Consider the following 14,545-nt stretch of genomic DNA (forward strand, 5'->3'; position numbering starts at 1 on the left):
GCAGTTTTGAGGAAACTACAGAAGCAGCAAAGCCACTCCAGCCTCCGCTTGCCCTTCTGCCCCGAAGCAGACTATAGAATAATTATCTGGCCTTCCTCGGAAGCAGGTCATGAAACCTTCATTCCAGAAGGGCACCCCTAGGATGCAGAGGACAGGAATGAAGACATAGACACACAGGGAAGAAGCGGAGAAAAGAAGCCTTGTTAAGTTCCTCCCAGTTTATCACCACTAAATCCTATCTTTTCATCCTTTAATCATACTTCTGCACGACTGTCCATTAAAACACACAATTTTCTCTCTTTCTTTGGGTCTTCATTTCTGAAGGTTCCAGTGTCATGCAAAATGCACATCAAATAAGTTTGGTTATGCATTTCTCTTGTTAACCTGGCTTCTGTTATTGTGGCCTCAGCCATGAACCCAGCAATGGGGGAAGAGAACTCTTCTCTGCAACGTGCGTTTTCCTAACTTCAAATCAGGCTCAACACATTGCATCTGTGTAAGGAGACGCTGGAGAATACAAATGAAGGGCGTTCTGTGTTCATGGCAAGACTCTGATATCAAGGTAAAGACAAAGCAAGCTGTGCCACCTACTTGAGAACTGGATGGAGAAGCCAGACTTGCTGATGAAGAAGTCGCTGTCGAACTGCAGGGTGAGTGAGTTGAAGGTGCTGTGGATGTCCTCGGGAAGGGCAGAGCCACTCCACTCCTTCAGCAGGATGTCGCTGTCCACTGGCCCGTCCCAGACCTTGAGGATGTCATGAGCCATCTCCGTGTCGAAAACAATGAAATGGAGGCTGCAAGAGAGAACACAGTAGCGCTACTTCCCGTGCATCCAGCGTGTCCTCACTCCAAAGCTGTAACGTAAGCGAGCTCATTTCGCTTTCACAAAACCCCCACCAAAATGTGCCTCGGTGTTGTCTGACAACGAAGGAGGAGGAAAATGAGGCTCACCGAAGTTAACTCAGGAGTGCGGACTGGGATAAAGCACACAGGACCTCAGTCTGTCATGGATGCAGAGAGATAGGTGAGCTAGATGCTGAGCTATCCGTTTTAGGATAAAAGGATTCCTTTAGAGACTTCCAGATCTATGTTTATAATGTAAGCTTTCTACGGCACACAGACTAAGTATAAGTTTGGCATTGACAGGTGTATTTGAAGCAGATCTAAGGCAGCTTTGGTGCAGTCAGTGTTGTTCACACAATGCCCCGCTAGGTGGCAGCAGCCACACCAGAGAAAAAAGCTGACACCAGAAGGACATTTTCTACCTGTATCTGAATGGTCTGCTCTGGTGTTGTACTTGTTGCTAAAAATTCTATTTTAAAACTTCATTATTTAAAATACCAACACAAAGGCAAAAATTGGTAATACAAACTCCCTTCTTTATAAAATTTTACCATACTTCTATTTACTTCCAGGTATTTTTCAGAGTGACTGAAATATCTCTATGCCAGAGGGACTCACGTTCAGAGGCAGCAGGATCTATGTAGTCCTATTTACGGCCGTTGAATCAAAAAGGGTTTAGCTAAAACAGCAAAAATTAGCAGGCCCTAAATGGGTTTGATTTACAGTTTTCTATTTCCTGCATATTGCACACTGATTGCAAGGGAGGTAAACTCACAGTGGACACAAAGAAAAACGCTACCCGCGAGTCTCAACTGCTTTGTTTTGCACATATTACGTATTTAAAGAAAACACTTATGTCACCTTGTGTAAGGTATGGAATGTGTGGTGTATTTTTAAAATAATCAAGATAAATCATTAAACATAGAGAAAAGTACAGCAGATCGTAGACCTTTATTTTCCTACTGCCACCAGGGTTAACATTTTGCCCTATTTGCCTCAGAACTTTTTTAATTTTCTTTTTTGAGATGGAATCTCACTCCCCCTCCCAGGCTAGAGTGCAGTGTCATGATCTTGGCTCACTGCAACTTCCACCTCCTGGGTTCAAGTGATTCTCATGCCTTAGCCTCCCAAGTAGCTGGAATTACAGTTGTGAGCTGTTACATCCAGTTATTATTATTGTTATCTGTATTTATAGTAGAGATGGGGTTTCACCATGTGGACCAGGCTGGTCTTGAACTCCTGACCTCAGGTGATCCACCCGCCTTGGCCTCCCAAAGTGCTACAGACGTGAGCCACCACGCCCAGTCCAGAACTTTTTATAAAACAAAATCTTATACATGCAACCATTTTTAGCCTCCACTCCACCAAATCATTGGTTCTTTCTCTTATCACACACTCTAAAGTTGTAATGTAATATTCCCATTTATATTTTTATAAGCTTCATATGTGTGTGTGTATTTATATCCCTAAAAAAAAGTACTACTAAGAGTAGTTACATATTAAATATCACTTGACACATGTGTGCTTGTATCACTTTCAATTTGCTTTTATTTATTTATTTATTTATTTTATTTATGTTTTTTGAGACACAGTCTCACTCTGTCGCCCAGGCTGGAGGGCAGTGGTGTGATCTCGGCTCACTGCAAGCTCCGCCTCCCGGGTTCACACCATTCTCCTGCCTCAGCCTCCCGAGTAGCTGGGACTACAGGTGCCCACCACCAGGTCCAGCTAATTTTTTTGTATTTTTAGTAGAGACGGGGTTTCACTGTTTTAGCCAGGATGGTCTCGATCTCCTGACCTCATGATCCACCCACCTCGGCCTCCCAAAGTGCTGGGATTACAGGCATGAGCCACCGCTCCTGGCCTCAATTTGCTTTTATACTGAGTATTATGGGAGAGACTGTTACATTAAAAAAATGTAGAATTTTGTTAATTTACTTCAAAACTGTAAGTGCTTTATTTTCCTAGTTCCCTACTAAAGGGTAGTCTGTTTCTACTTTCTAATTTTGACAAACGGTATCGCACTGGATATTCCACTGTACTGATCCAAGGATCTTTCTAGGCCGGCATGATAAAGCAGATTTGCTAACTTGCTCTCCCTTGGGATTCTAACTGCTTTGGTCCAGGGTAATGTATGAATGCCCTTGTTTTATTATATCTTTAGCAATACCTGATTACCATCAGACTAAGAGTTGTACAAATAGAAAATCTGATGGTTGTGGAATGGTGTCTTGTTTCAATTAGTTTCCCTGATCACTCATAAAGTTGATCATCATTTTGCATCTATAAGACATTCCCTTTTTGATTTAGTTCAATAAGTCAACATTTACTGAGCACCAAGAGTGTACTGAGTGCACTTCGAGGAACTTTGCATACATCTGCCAAGTTGAGTCCTGCCTTCATGCAGTTCGTGTTGTACAGGGAAGGGACAGGAAAACTACAGCATCCATAATAAATGAGTGAAGAATATGGAATGTTAGTAGGTGGTAAATGCAATTGAAGAACTAAAAAAGCAGAGCAGAAAAAGAATCACTGGGAATACTAATTCTTAGGGGAGGAACGAGAAGGCGAAGTATTAAATAGGGTGGTTAGGTTAAGCCATCTTGGTGGAAGGAGATTTGGGTGGAGCCTTGAAGGAGTTAAGGGTGTTTGTCTTATCGTGGTAAGAATTCAGCCAAGCAAAAGCCCCACATAAGGGGCATACCGTCAGCATTTGAGAACACCCAGGAGCCAGTGCAGCCAGAGCAGAGAAATGGGGACTGGGAAGGAAGAACTGAGAGCAGAGAAGAATGAGGGTTGTGAATTGGGTGGTGTGAAGAGAGATGCCTCTGCATAAAGGGCTTTGTAGGCTGTTTTAAGGATGATATACCAATGCAGGATGTTTAGTGAGTCCTCACCAACAATTTAAAGAACTGTTCCTGCTAGCTCTGTTGACAACAAGCCATGGAGGGAAAATTACACTCTGTCAATGTTTTGAGTGATCCGAGAAAGTGGCGTATGTGCTGAGATGAGCTGAACGTGGAGGTACCGAGGCACTGGTCAGGTCCTGGATACGTTTTGAAGGGAGAGAAAACAGGCTTGGAAGACGTGTGCCTGAGGTGAGCATGTGCCAACCCTGTCAGTTTGTCCCTAAGAAACGAGAAAAGTGGAGTTGTCATTCACTGAACTGAGAAACGGTGCAATATGTTTATGGGATGGGCAAAATCAGAGCTCCTGTCTTGCACCTGTTGAGTTTAAGTTGTCAACTAGATATAGATGGACGGGTATGTAGGTAGCTGTTCATGTGAGTCTGGAGTTTCAGCGAGAAGTCAGAGTGGAGAAAATAAACATGTATGTCTTCAACAAAGAAATGGTTTATAAACTATGGGACTGGATGAAATCTTCAAAGGTCTTAGGTAGAGAAGAGAAGAGGACTATGGATTCTGAATTACCTGGTCACATATGTTTGCCATTAAGCAGAAAGCATCCTAGAGCTAGAAATAATTCTAATGAAAAATGTGGAAGTCTTTCACCCAGAAAACTGCAAAACATCATTGAGACGAATTGTACAAAACCTAAATAAATGGAGAAGTATATAACATCAAGGACCAGAAAGTCCACTACTGCAAAAGATGCCAGTTTTCCCGAAAATGATCTATTGATGTCATGGGACATCAATAAAAATCCAGGCAATTTCTTTTGTAAAAAATTACAAGTGTTTCTGAACTTCATGTGGAAGTGCAGAGGGCCAAGAATAGTTGCAGTGATCTATATAAAGAAGAACAAAGCTCAATTATCATACTGGGTATCAAGATGTATTATAAAGTAAATCAGGAATTTAGTTAGGCTTTGTACTATATAGGCAAATAGATCAATGGAATGGAATACAGTTTGGAAACAGATCTATATAGATCCAATTTTCTAGTTAATTACTAAGTTTGTACCATAGTGCAATAAAGAAATAAATCACTTTTCAACAAATTGTCAACTGAACAATTGACAAAAATTGTGACACTTCAAAATGGACAAAAATCTGTGACACTTCACTCTCTACATCATACACAAAAATGTATCCCCAATGGAATAAAGATGTAAATGTGAAAGGTAAATTAAGTTTTCTAGAAGAAAACCTAAGATATTTGTATAGCTTTGGGCAGGGAGGATCTAGCAATCTGGACACAAAATCACTGAAGCCAACCTTAACAAAGTTTGTGGCATCGTGTACATTTAAACGTAGTTTAAAAATTTGTGGTTAGGCACAAAGATGGCCGACTAGGAACAGCCCCAGCCTCCAGCTCCCAGCATGAGCGACACAGAAGATGGGTGATTTCTGCATTTCCAACTGAGGTACCAGGTTCATCTCACTGGGGTGTGTCGGGCAGTAGGGGCAGGACAGTGGGTGCAGCCCACTGAGTGAGAGCTGAAGTGGGGCAAGGCACTGCCTCACCTGGGAAGCACAAGGGGTAAGGGAATTCCCTTTCCTAGCCAAGGGAAACCGTGACACACAGCACCTGGAAAATCAGGTCACTCCCACCCTAATACTGCGCTTTTCCAAGGGTCTTAGCAAACGGCATACCAGAGGATTATATCCCGTGCCTGGCTCAGAGGGTCCCACACCCATGGGACCTCCCTCATTGCTAGCACAGCAGTCTGAGATCTAACTGCAAGGCAGCAGTGAGGCTTGGGGAGGGGCACCTGCCATTGCTGAGGCTTAAGTAGGTAAACAAAGCTGCTGGGAAGCTCGAACTGGGTGGAGCCCACTGCAGCTCAAGGAGGCCTGCCTGCCTCTGTAGACTCCACCTCTGGGGACAGGGCATAGCTAAACAAAAGGCAGCAGAAACCTCTGCAGATGTAAATGCCCCTGTCTGACAGCTTTTAAGAGAGTAGTGATTCTCCCAGCACGGAGGCTGAGATCTGAGAGTCGACAGATTGTCTGCTCAAGTGAGTCCCTGACCCCCAAGTAGCCTAACTGGGAGACATCCCCCACTAGGGGCAGACTGACACCTCACACCTCACACAGCTGGGTACACCTCTGAGACGAAGCTTCCAGAGGAACAATCAGGCAGCAACATTTGCTGTTCAGCAATATTGACTCTTCTGCAGCCTCTGCTGCTGATACCCAGGCAAACAGTGTCTGGAGTGGACCTCGAGCAAACTCCAACAGACCTGCAGCTGAGGGTCCTGACTGTTAGAAGGAAAAATAACAAACAGAAAGGACATCCACACCAAAACCCCATCTGTACGTCACCATCATCAAACACCAAAGGTAGATAAAAACCACAAAGATGGGGAAAAAGCAGTGCAGAAAAGCTGGAAATTCAAAAAATCAGAGTGCCTTTCCCGCTCCAAAGGAATGCAGCTCCTCACCATCAACAGAACAAAGCTGGACGGAGAATGACTTTGATGAGTTGAGAGAAGAAGACTTCAGACAATCAAACTTCTCCGAGCTAAAGGAGGAATTACAAACCCAGCGCAAAGAAACTAAAAACCTTGAAAAAAGATTTGACGAATGACTAACTAGAATAACCAATGCAAAGAAGTTCATAAACGAACTGATAGAGATGAAAACTGTAACACGAGAACTACATGGAAAATGCACAAACTTCAGTAACCAACTTGATCAACTGGAAGAAAGGGTATCAGTGATTGAAGATCAAATGAATGGAATGAAGCAAGAAGAGAAGTTTAGAGAAAAAAGAATAAAAAGAAATGAACAAAGCCTCCAAGAAATATGGGACTATGTGAAAAGACCAAATCTATGTCTGATTGGTGTGCCTGAAAGTGACGGGGAGAATGGAACCAAGTTGGAAAACGCTCTGCAGGATATTATTCAGGAGAACTTCCCCAACCTAGCAAGACAGGTCAACATTCAAATTCAGGAAATATAGAGAACGCCACAAAGATACTCCTCAAGAAGAGCAACTCCAAGACACATAATTTTCAGATCAGATTCACCAAAGTTGAAATGAAGGAAAAATGTTAAGGGCAGTCAGACAGAAAGGTTGGGTTACCCACAAAGGGAAGCCCATCAGACTAACAGCAGATCTCTCGGCTGAAACTCTACAAGCCAGAAGAGAGTGGGGGCCAATATTCAACATTCTTAAAGAAAAGAATTTTCAACCAAGAATTTCATATCCAGCCAAACTAAGTTTCATAAGTGAAGGAGAAATAAAATCCTTTACAGACAAGCAAATGCTGAGAGATTTTGTCACCACCAGGCCTGCCCTACAAGAGCTCCTGAAGGAAGCACTAAACATGTAAAGGAACAACCGGTACCAGCCATTGCAAAAATGTGCCAAAATGTAAAGACCATCGATGCTAGGAAGAAACTGTATCAACTAACCTTAAACGTAAATGGGCTAAATGCTCCAATTAAAAGACACAGACTGGCAAATTGGATAAAGAGTCAAGACCCATCAATTTGCTGTATCCAGGAGACCCATCTCACATGCAGAGACACACATAGGCTCAAAATAAAGGGATGGAGGAAGATCTACCAAGCAAATGGAAAACAAAAAAAGGCAGGGGTTGCAATCCTAGTCTCTGATAAAACAGACTTTAAACCAACAAAGATGAAAAGAGACAAAGAAGGCCATTACATAATGGTAAAGGGATCAATTCAACAAGAAGAGCTGACTATCCTAAATATATATGCACCCAATACAGGAGCACCTAGATTCATGAAGTAAGTCGTTAGAGACTAACAGAGAGACTTAGACTCCCACATAATAATAACGGGAGACTTTAACACCCCACTGTCAACATTAGACAGATCAACGAGACAGAAAGTTAACAAGGATATCCAGGAATTGAACTCAACTCTGCACCAAGCAGACCTAATAGACATCTACAGAACTCTCCATCCCAAATCAACAGAATATACATTCTCCTCAGCACCACATTGGACTTATTCCAAAATTGACTACATAGTTGGAAGTAAAGCACTCTTCAGCAAACGTAAAAGAACAGAAATTATAACAAACTGTCTCACAGACCACAGTGCAATCAAACTAGAACTCAGGAGTAAGAAACTCAATGAAAGCTGCTCAACTACATGGAAACTGAACAACCTGCTCCTGAATGACTACTGGGTACATAACGAAATGAAGGCAGAAATAAAGATGTTCTTTGAAACCAATGAGAACAAAGATACAACATACCAGAATCTCTTGGACACATTTACAGCAGTGTGTAGAGGGAAATGTATAGCACCAAATGCCCACAAGAGAAAGCAGGAAAGATCTAAAATTGACACTCTAACATCACAATTAAAAGAACTAGAGAAGCAAGAGCAAACACATTCAAAAGCTAGCAGAGGGCAAGAAATAACTAAGATCAGAGCAGAACTGAAGGAGATAGAGACACAAAAAACCCTTCAAAAAATAAATGAATCCAGGAGCTGGTTTTTTGAAAAGATCAATAAAATTGATACACCACTAGCAAGACTAATAAAGAAGAAAAGAGAAAAACCAAATAGACGCAATAAAACATGATAAAGGGGATATCACCATCGACCCCACGGAAATACAAACTACCATCAGAGAATACTATAAACACCTCTACGCAAAGAAACTAGAAAAGCTAGAAGAAATGGATAAATTCCTGGACACATACACTCTCCCAAGACTAAACGAGGAAGAAGTTGAATCCCTGAATAGACCAATAACAGGCTCTGAAATTGAGGCAATAATTAATAGCCTACCAACCAAAAAAAGTCCAGGATCAGACGGATTCACAGCCAAATTCTACCAGAGGTACAAGGAGGAGCTGGTACCATTCCTTCTGAAATTATTCCAATCAATAGAAAAAGAGGGAATCCTCCCTAACTCATTTTATGAGGCCAACATCATTCTGATACCAAAGCTTGGCAGAGACACAGCAAAAAAAGAGAATTTTAGTCCAATATTCCTGTTGAACATCGATGCAAAAATCCTCAATAAAACATTGACAAACTGAATTCAGCAGCACATAAAAAAGCTTATCCACCATGATCAAGTGGGCTTCATCCCTGGGATGCAAGGCTGCTTAAACATACACAAATCAATAAATGTAATCCAGCACATAAACAGAACCAAAGACAAAAACCACATGATTATCTCAATAGATGCAGAAAAGGCCTTTGACAAAATTCAACAGCCCTTCATGATAAAAACTCTCAATAAATTCGGTATTGATGGAATATATCTCAAAATAATAAGAGCTATTTATGACAAACCCACAGCCAATATCATACTGAATGGGCAAAAACTGGAAACATTTCCCTTGAAAACTGGCACAAGACAGGGATGCCCTCTCTCACCACTCCTAGTCAACACAGTGTTGGAAGTTCTGGCCAGGGAAATCAGGTATGAGAAAGAAATAAAGGGTATTCAATTAGGAAAAGAGGAAGTCAAATTGTCCTTGTTTGCAGATGACATGATTATATATTTAGAAAACCCCATCGTCTCAGTCCAAAATCTCCTTAAGCTGATAAGCAACTTCAGCAAAGTCTCAGGATACAAAATCAATGTGCAAAAGTCACTAGCATTCTTATAAACCAATAACAGACAAACAGAGAGCCAAATCATGAGTGAACTCCCATTCACAATTGCTTCAAAGAGAATAAAATACCTGGGAATCCAACTTACAAGGGATGTGAAGGACCTCTTCAAGGAGAACTACAAACCACTGCTCAATGAAATAAAAGAGGACACAAACAATGGACGAACATTCCATCCTCATGGATAGGAAGACTCAATATTGTGAAAATGACCATACTCCCCAAGGTAATTTATAGATTCAATGCCATCCCCATTAAGCTACCAATGACTTTCTTCACAGAATTGGAAAAAACTGCTTTAAAGTTCATATGGAACCAAAAAAGATCCCACATTGCCAAGACAGTCCTAAGACAAAAGAACAAAGCCAGAGGCATCACGCTACCTGACTTCAAACTATACTACAAGGCTATAGTAACCAAAACAGCATGGTACTTGTATCGAAATAGAGATGTAGACCAATGGAACAGAACAGAGCCCTCAGAAATAATACCATACATCTACAATCATCTGATCTTTGACAAACCTGACAAAAACAAGAAATGGGGAAAGGATTCCCTATTTAATAAATAGTGCTGGGAAAATTGGCTAGCCATAAGTAGAAAGCTAAAACTCGATCCCTTCATTACACCTTATAGAAAAATTAATTCAAGATGGATTAGAGACTTAAATGATAGACCTAAAACTATAAAAACCCTAGAAGAAAACCTAGGCAATACCATTCAGGACACAGGCATGGCCAAGGACTTCATGTCTAAAACACCAAAAGCAATAGCAACAAAAGCCAAAATTGACAAAGGGGATCTAATTAAACTAAAGAGCTTCTGCACGGCAAAAGAAACTACCATCAGAGTGAACAGGCAACCTACAGAATGGGAGAAAATTTTTGCAATCTACTCATCTGACAAAGGGCTAATATCCAGAACCTACAAAGAACTCAAACAAATTTGCGAGAAAAAAACAAACAACCCCATCAAAAAGTGGGCAATAGATATGAACAGACACTTCTCAAAAGAAGACATTTATGCAGCCAACAGACACATGAGAAAATGCTCATCATCACTGGCCATCAGAGAAATGCAAATCAGAACCACAATGAGATACCATCTCACACTAGTTAGAATGGCAATCATTAAAAAGTCAGGAAACAACAGGTGCTGGAGAGGATGTGGAGAAACAGGAACACTTTTACACTGTTGGTGGGACTGTAAACTAGTTCAACCATTGTGGAAGACAGTGTGGTGATTCCTCAAGGATCTAGAACTAGAAATATCATTTGACCCAGCCATCCTATTACTGGGTATATACCCAAAGGATTATAAATCATGCTGCTATAAAGACACATGCACACGTATGTTTATTGCAGCACTCTTCACAATAGCAAAGACTTGGAACCAACCCAAATGTCCATCAATGACAGAAAATGTGGCACATATACACCATGGAATACTATGCAGCCATATAAAAGGATGAGTTCATGTCCTTTGTAGGGACATGGATGCAGCTGGAAACCATCATTCTCAGCAAACTATCGCAAGAACAGAAAACCAAACACCGCATGTTTTCACTCATAGGTGGGAATTGAACAATGAGAACACTTGAACACATGAAGGGGAACATCACATACCAGGGCCTGTTGTGCGGTGAGGGTAGGGGGGAGGGATAGCATTAGGAGATATACCTAATGTAAATGATGAGTTAATGGGTGCAGCACACCAACACGGCACATGTATACATATGTAACAAACCTGCACGTTGTGCACATGTACCCTAGAACTTAAAGTATAATAACAAAGAAAAAAAAATTTGCTATCCATAAAGAAAAAAACAAGTAAAAATTATTATGACTCATTGGAATTAAAAATCTGTGTTTATCAAAAGAAATAATTTCAATATAAAAAAATGGGCAAAAGACTTCAACTGGCAAAATTAATAAGAGGATATTCAAAAGGTCAGTAAACATAAAAAAGTGTTTTCCTTGATCAATCATCAGGGAAATGCAAATAAAAACCTTTCACACACCCAGTAGAATGGCTAAAATGAAAAAAACAATCCATCCCATTGTTGTTTAGAAGGTGAAGTTCCTGAAATTCTCCCATATACACCCTTTCAGGGAGTGAGGATAAGTGTAACCACTTTGGAAAACTGACAGCACCTAATACTGCTGAAGGTACGATTCACCATTACTCAGCAATTCTCGGCCTCAGTATATACCCATGGAAAAAGCATACATACATTCACCAGGTAACATGTCAAACCATATTCAAAGCAGCACAGTTTGCATTAACTCCAATCCAAATGTCCATCAGCACCCAGAATGGATAAATAAATTATAACAAACAAATTATACCATGAAATATCTAATGGTATCAATAGGTGTGAAGGTTGAGGAAATGAATCATACTGTACAACACAAAATGAATCATACTGTACAATTCTCTCTCTCTCTCTCTTTTTTTTTTAAGTCAGAGTCTTAATCTGTTGGCCAGACTGGAGTGCAATGGAGTAAGATCAGCTCACTGCAACTTCTGCCTCCCAGCCTCAAGCAATTCTCCTGCTTCAGCCTCCCAAGTAGCTGGGATTACAGGCATGTACCAACACAACTGGCTAATTTTTGTATTTTTAATAGAGACAGAGTTTCACCGTGTTGGTCAGGCTGGTCTCGAACTCCTGACTTCAGGTAGTCTGTCCGCCTCAGCCTCCCAAAGTGCTAGGATTACAGGCGTGAGCCATCGTGCCTGACAATTCTCTTTTACATAAAATTCAAATTCAGCAAAACTCTTCTGAAGTCTGAATAGTAATTGTCCTGGAGAAGAGAGAATTTGAATAGAGCTCAAAGGTCTATCCTGGTCCAGGTAATATTCCCTTTCTTTATCTGAGTTCTAGTTACATGGGGGTGTTTCTTTTGAGAACAAGTTGCACTTCTAATTTGTGCAGTTTTTATGTTATATGCTAATAAAAAGCTTACACAGACAAACAAACATTCACCCTGGTACCATGGAGTTTTGCCATCTTGAAAAATGTCTCGTGACTCCAACAAAAAATATGATACAACAAAATTTAAACATAGATAAGTATCAGTCATTTTTTATTCAAATGTAAAATTGTTGAAAGTCAAAATGCCAGACACTATTCAACTAGGTAAAGGAAGTTAAAAAATGGAGTGAGGCCAGGCACAGTGGCTCACGCCTGTAATCCCAATATTTTGGGAGGCCGAGGCGGGTAGATCACCTGAGGTCAGGAGTTTGAGACCAGCCTGGCCAATATGGCGAAACCCCGTCTCTGCTAAAAATACAAAAATTATCTGGGCATGCTACTTGGGAGACTGAGGCAGGAGAATCGCCTGAACCTGTGAGGTGGAGGTTGCAGTGAGCTGAGATCGTGCCATTGCACTCCAGCCTGGGGGACAAGAGCAAGACTTTGTCTCAAAAAAAAGAAAAAAAAAAATGAAATGTGGTATCATCGCTAAGGAACTCTGTGATATCAGATACAGGCACATGAGGAAAAGTACACACCCTCCAACGCACAGTGTCCCAAGGTCTGGCAGATACAAGAAAAGCACGCCACCATGCAGAGGACATGGGTCTAATTCTACCTCCACAGAGTCTGGGAAGGCTCTTGTCCAGCTAAGAGCAAGCAGGAAAGGAATCCAGGGAAAGGAGAGAACTGGAAATGCAGGTAGGAGGTGAACTGCACAGAGAAGAGGAAGTCACTAACCAAATGTATTCACATGTCAAAAAGGTCAACATAGGAAAGGTATAAACAAATATAACCAATAAAACGTTATGCAGAATTTTTTTTTCTGGCCAGATTGTTAAAAAGCCTTTGTCCCGTTTCAGAGAGAATGTGGAGACAACCCATTTCCATGTACTGCTGGTGGTATATCTACTCCTTTTAGAGGCAATTTGGTAATGGCTATAAAAATTCAAATGTGCAAACATAGCAAGTGCAGCTCTAGAAATTCATCATGAAAAGTGCCCTGGAGGTGACACGCAGGGAGTATGGTAGCATTACTTATAACGGTGAAAAAATTAAAAGCAACCTGAATATTCCAAAAGGGTGTAGTTTAAATAAATTATGGCACATTCAGGCAATGGAATACTATCCCATAACTAAATAGGATGAGGCAGAATTACAAATTTGGATGTAAACATTTGACCATGTTTATTAACTCAAAATAAATGTTCAGAATAACATGGCGTAAAAAATAATTAAATAAAAAGATAAATGAACAAATCAAATTTTATTTGTTTGTATTTGCATAGAAACAATTTTAAAAAGCTCTATCACCTTTTCAAGGGTAGTTTTCTTTGGTGTCTAAGATTACAGAAAACTACATGTAGGGTGTTTTGTTTTTATCTGCAGCACTTTATTATTTCAAAATAAAGAAAAATAAATAACCATAAACTATATGAAAGAGCTTATCCTGCACATAATGAGTGGACAAAATAGTTTTTCTTTTTATAGCAAGCTCAGGCAAGTGAAATGACTAGCTCTGCTTTATAGAAAGACTTGTACACATGAGGATGTTCACACCCTTTGACCCAGCAAACAAATTTCCTAGGCATTTATTCTAAGGAATTGTATAAATATGAGCCAAGATTTACTTACAAGACTACTTGTTACATCATTATGCACAACATGAAAAATTAGAAATGGCTGGGCGCTGTGGCTCACACCTCTAATCCCAGCACTTTGGAAGGCCGAGGTGGGCGGATCATCTGAGGTCAGGAGTTCGAGACTAGCCTGACCAACATGGCGAAATCCTGTGTCTACTAAAAATACAAAAACTTAGCTGGGTATGGTGGCACATGCATGGAATCCCAGCTACTCAGGAGGTTGAGGCAGGAGAATTGCTTGAACCCAGGAGGTTGAGGTTGCAGTGAGCCCAGATTGCGTCACCGCACTCCAGCCTGGACAACAGAGTGAGACTCTATCTAAAATAATAATAATAATAATAATAATAATAATAATAATAATAATAATGGTATAAACAACCAACACAGCAAGACAATGTTTAACGATACATGTCCACGCCACAGAATATACATTGATACATATAAGACGTTTGCCAACATGTTAACATTGATGTCTATAGGAGAATAATGCATGATGTCTTCACATTTAAAAAAAATTTTTTTCAAAATCTCTATATAGACATTAGTTTTATAGACATAAACATAAAT

At 40.5% G+C, this 14,545-nt stretch overlaps 1 protein-coding gene across 2 annotated transcripts in view; it reads right to left on the minus strand.

Moving 5' to 3' along the window:
• CSMD1 (CUB and Sushi multiple domains 1) overlaps window positions 1-14,545 on the minus strand; it is a 2,045,798-nt gene that overhangs the window by 333,108 nt on the left and 1,698,145 nt on the right. For both annotated transcript variants that reach the window (XM_005562521.5, XM_065518732.2), the window contains exon 26: window positions 592-794. In XM_005562521.5, coding sequence (XP_005562578.3) covers window positions 592-794 — 203 coding nt within the window. The remainder of the gene's footprint in view (window positions 1-591; window positions 795-14,545) is intronic.

Source organism: Macaca fascicularis, chromosome 8 (assembly GCF_037993035.2).
Source record: "Macaca fascicularis isolate 582-1 chromosome 8, T2T-MFA8v1.1".
Classification (NCBI taxonomy): domain Eukaryota; kingdom Metazoa; phylum Chordata; class Mammalia; order Primates; family Cercopithecidae; genus Macaca; species Macaca fascicularis.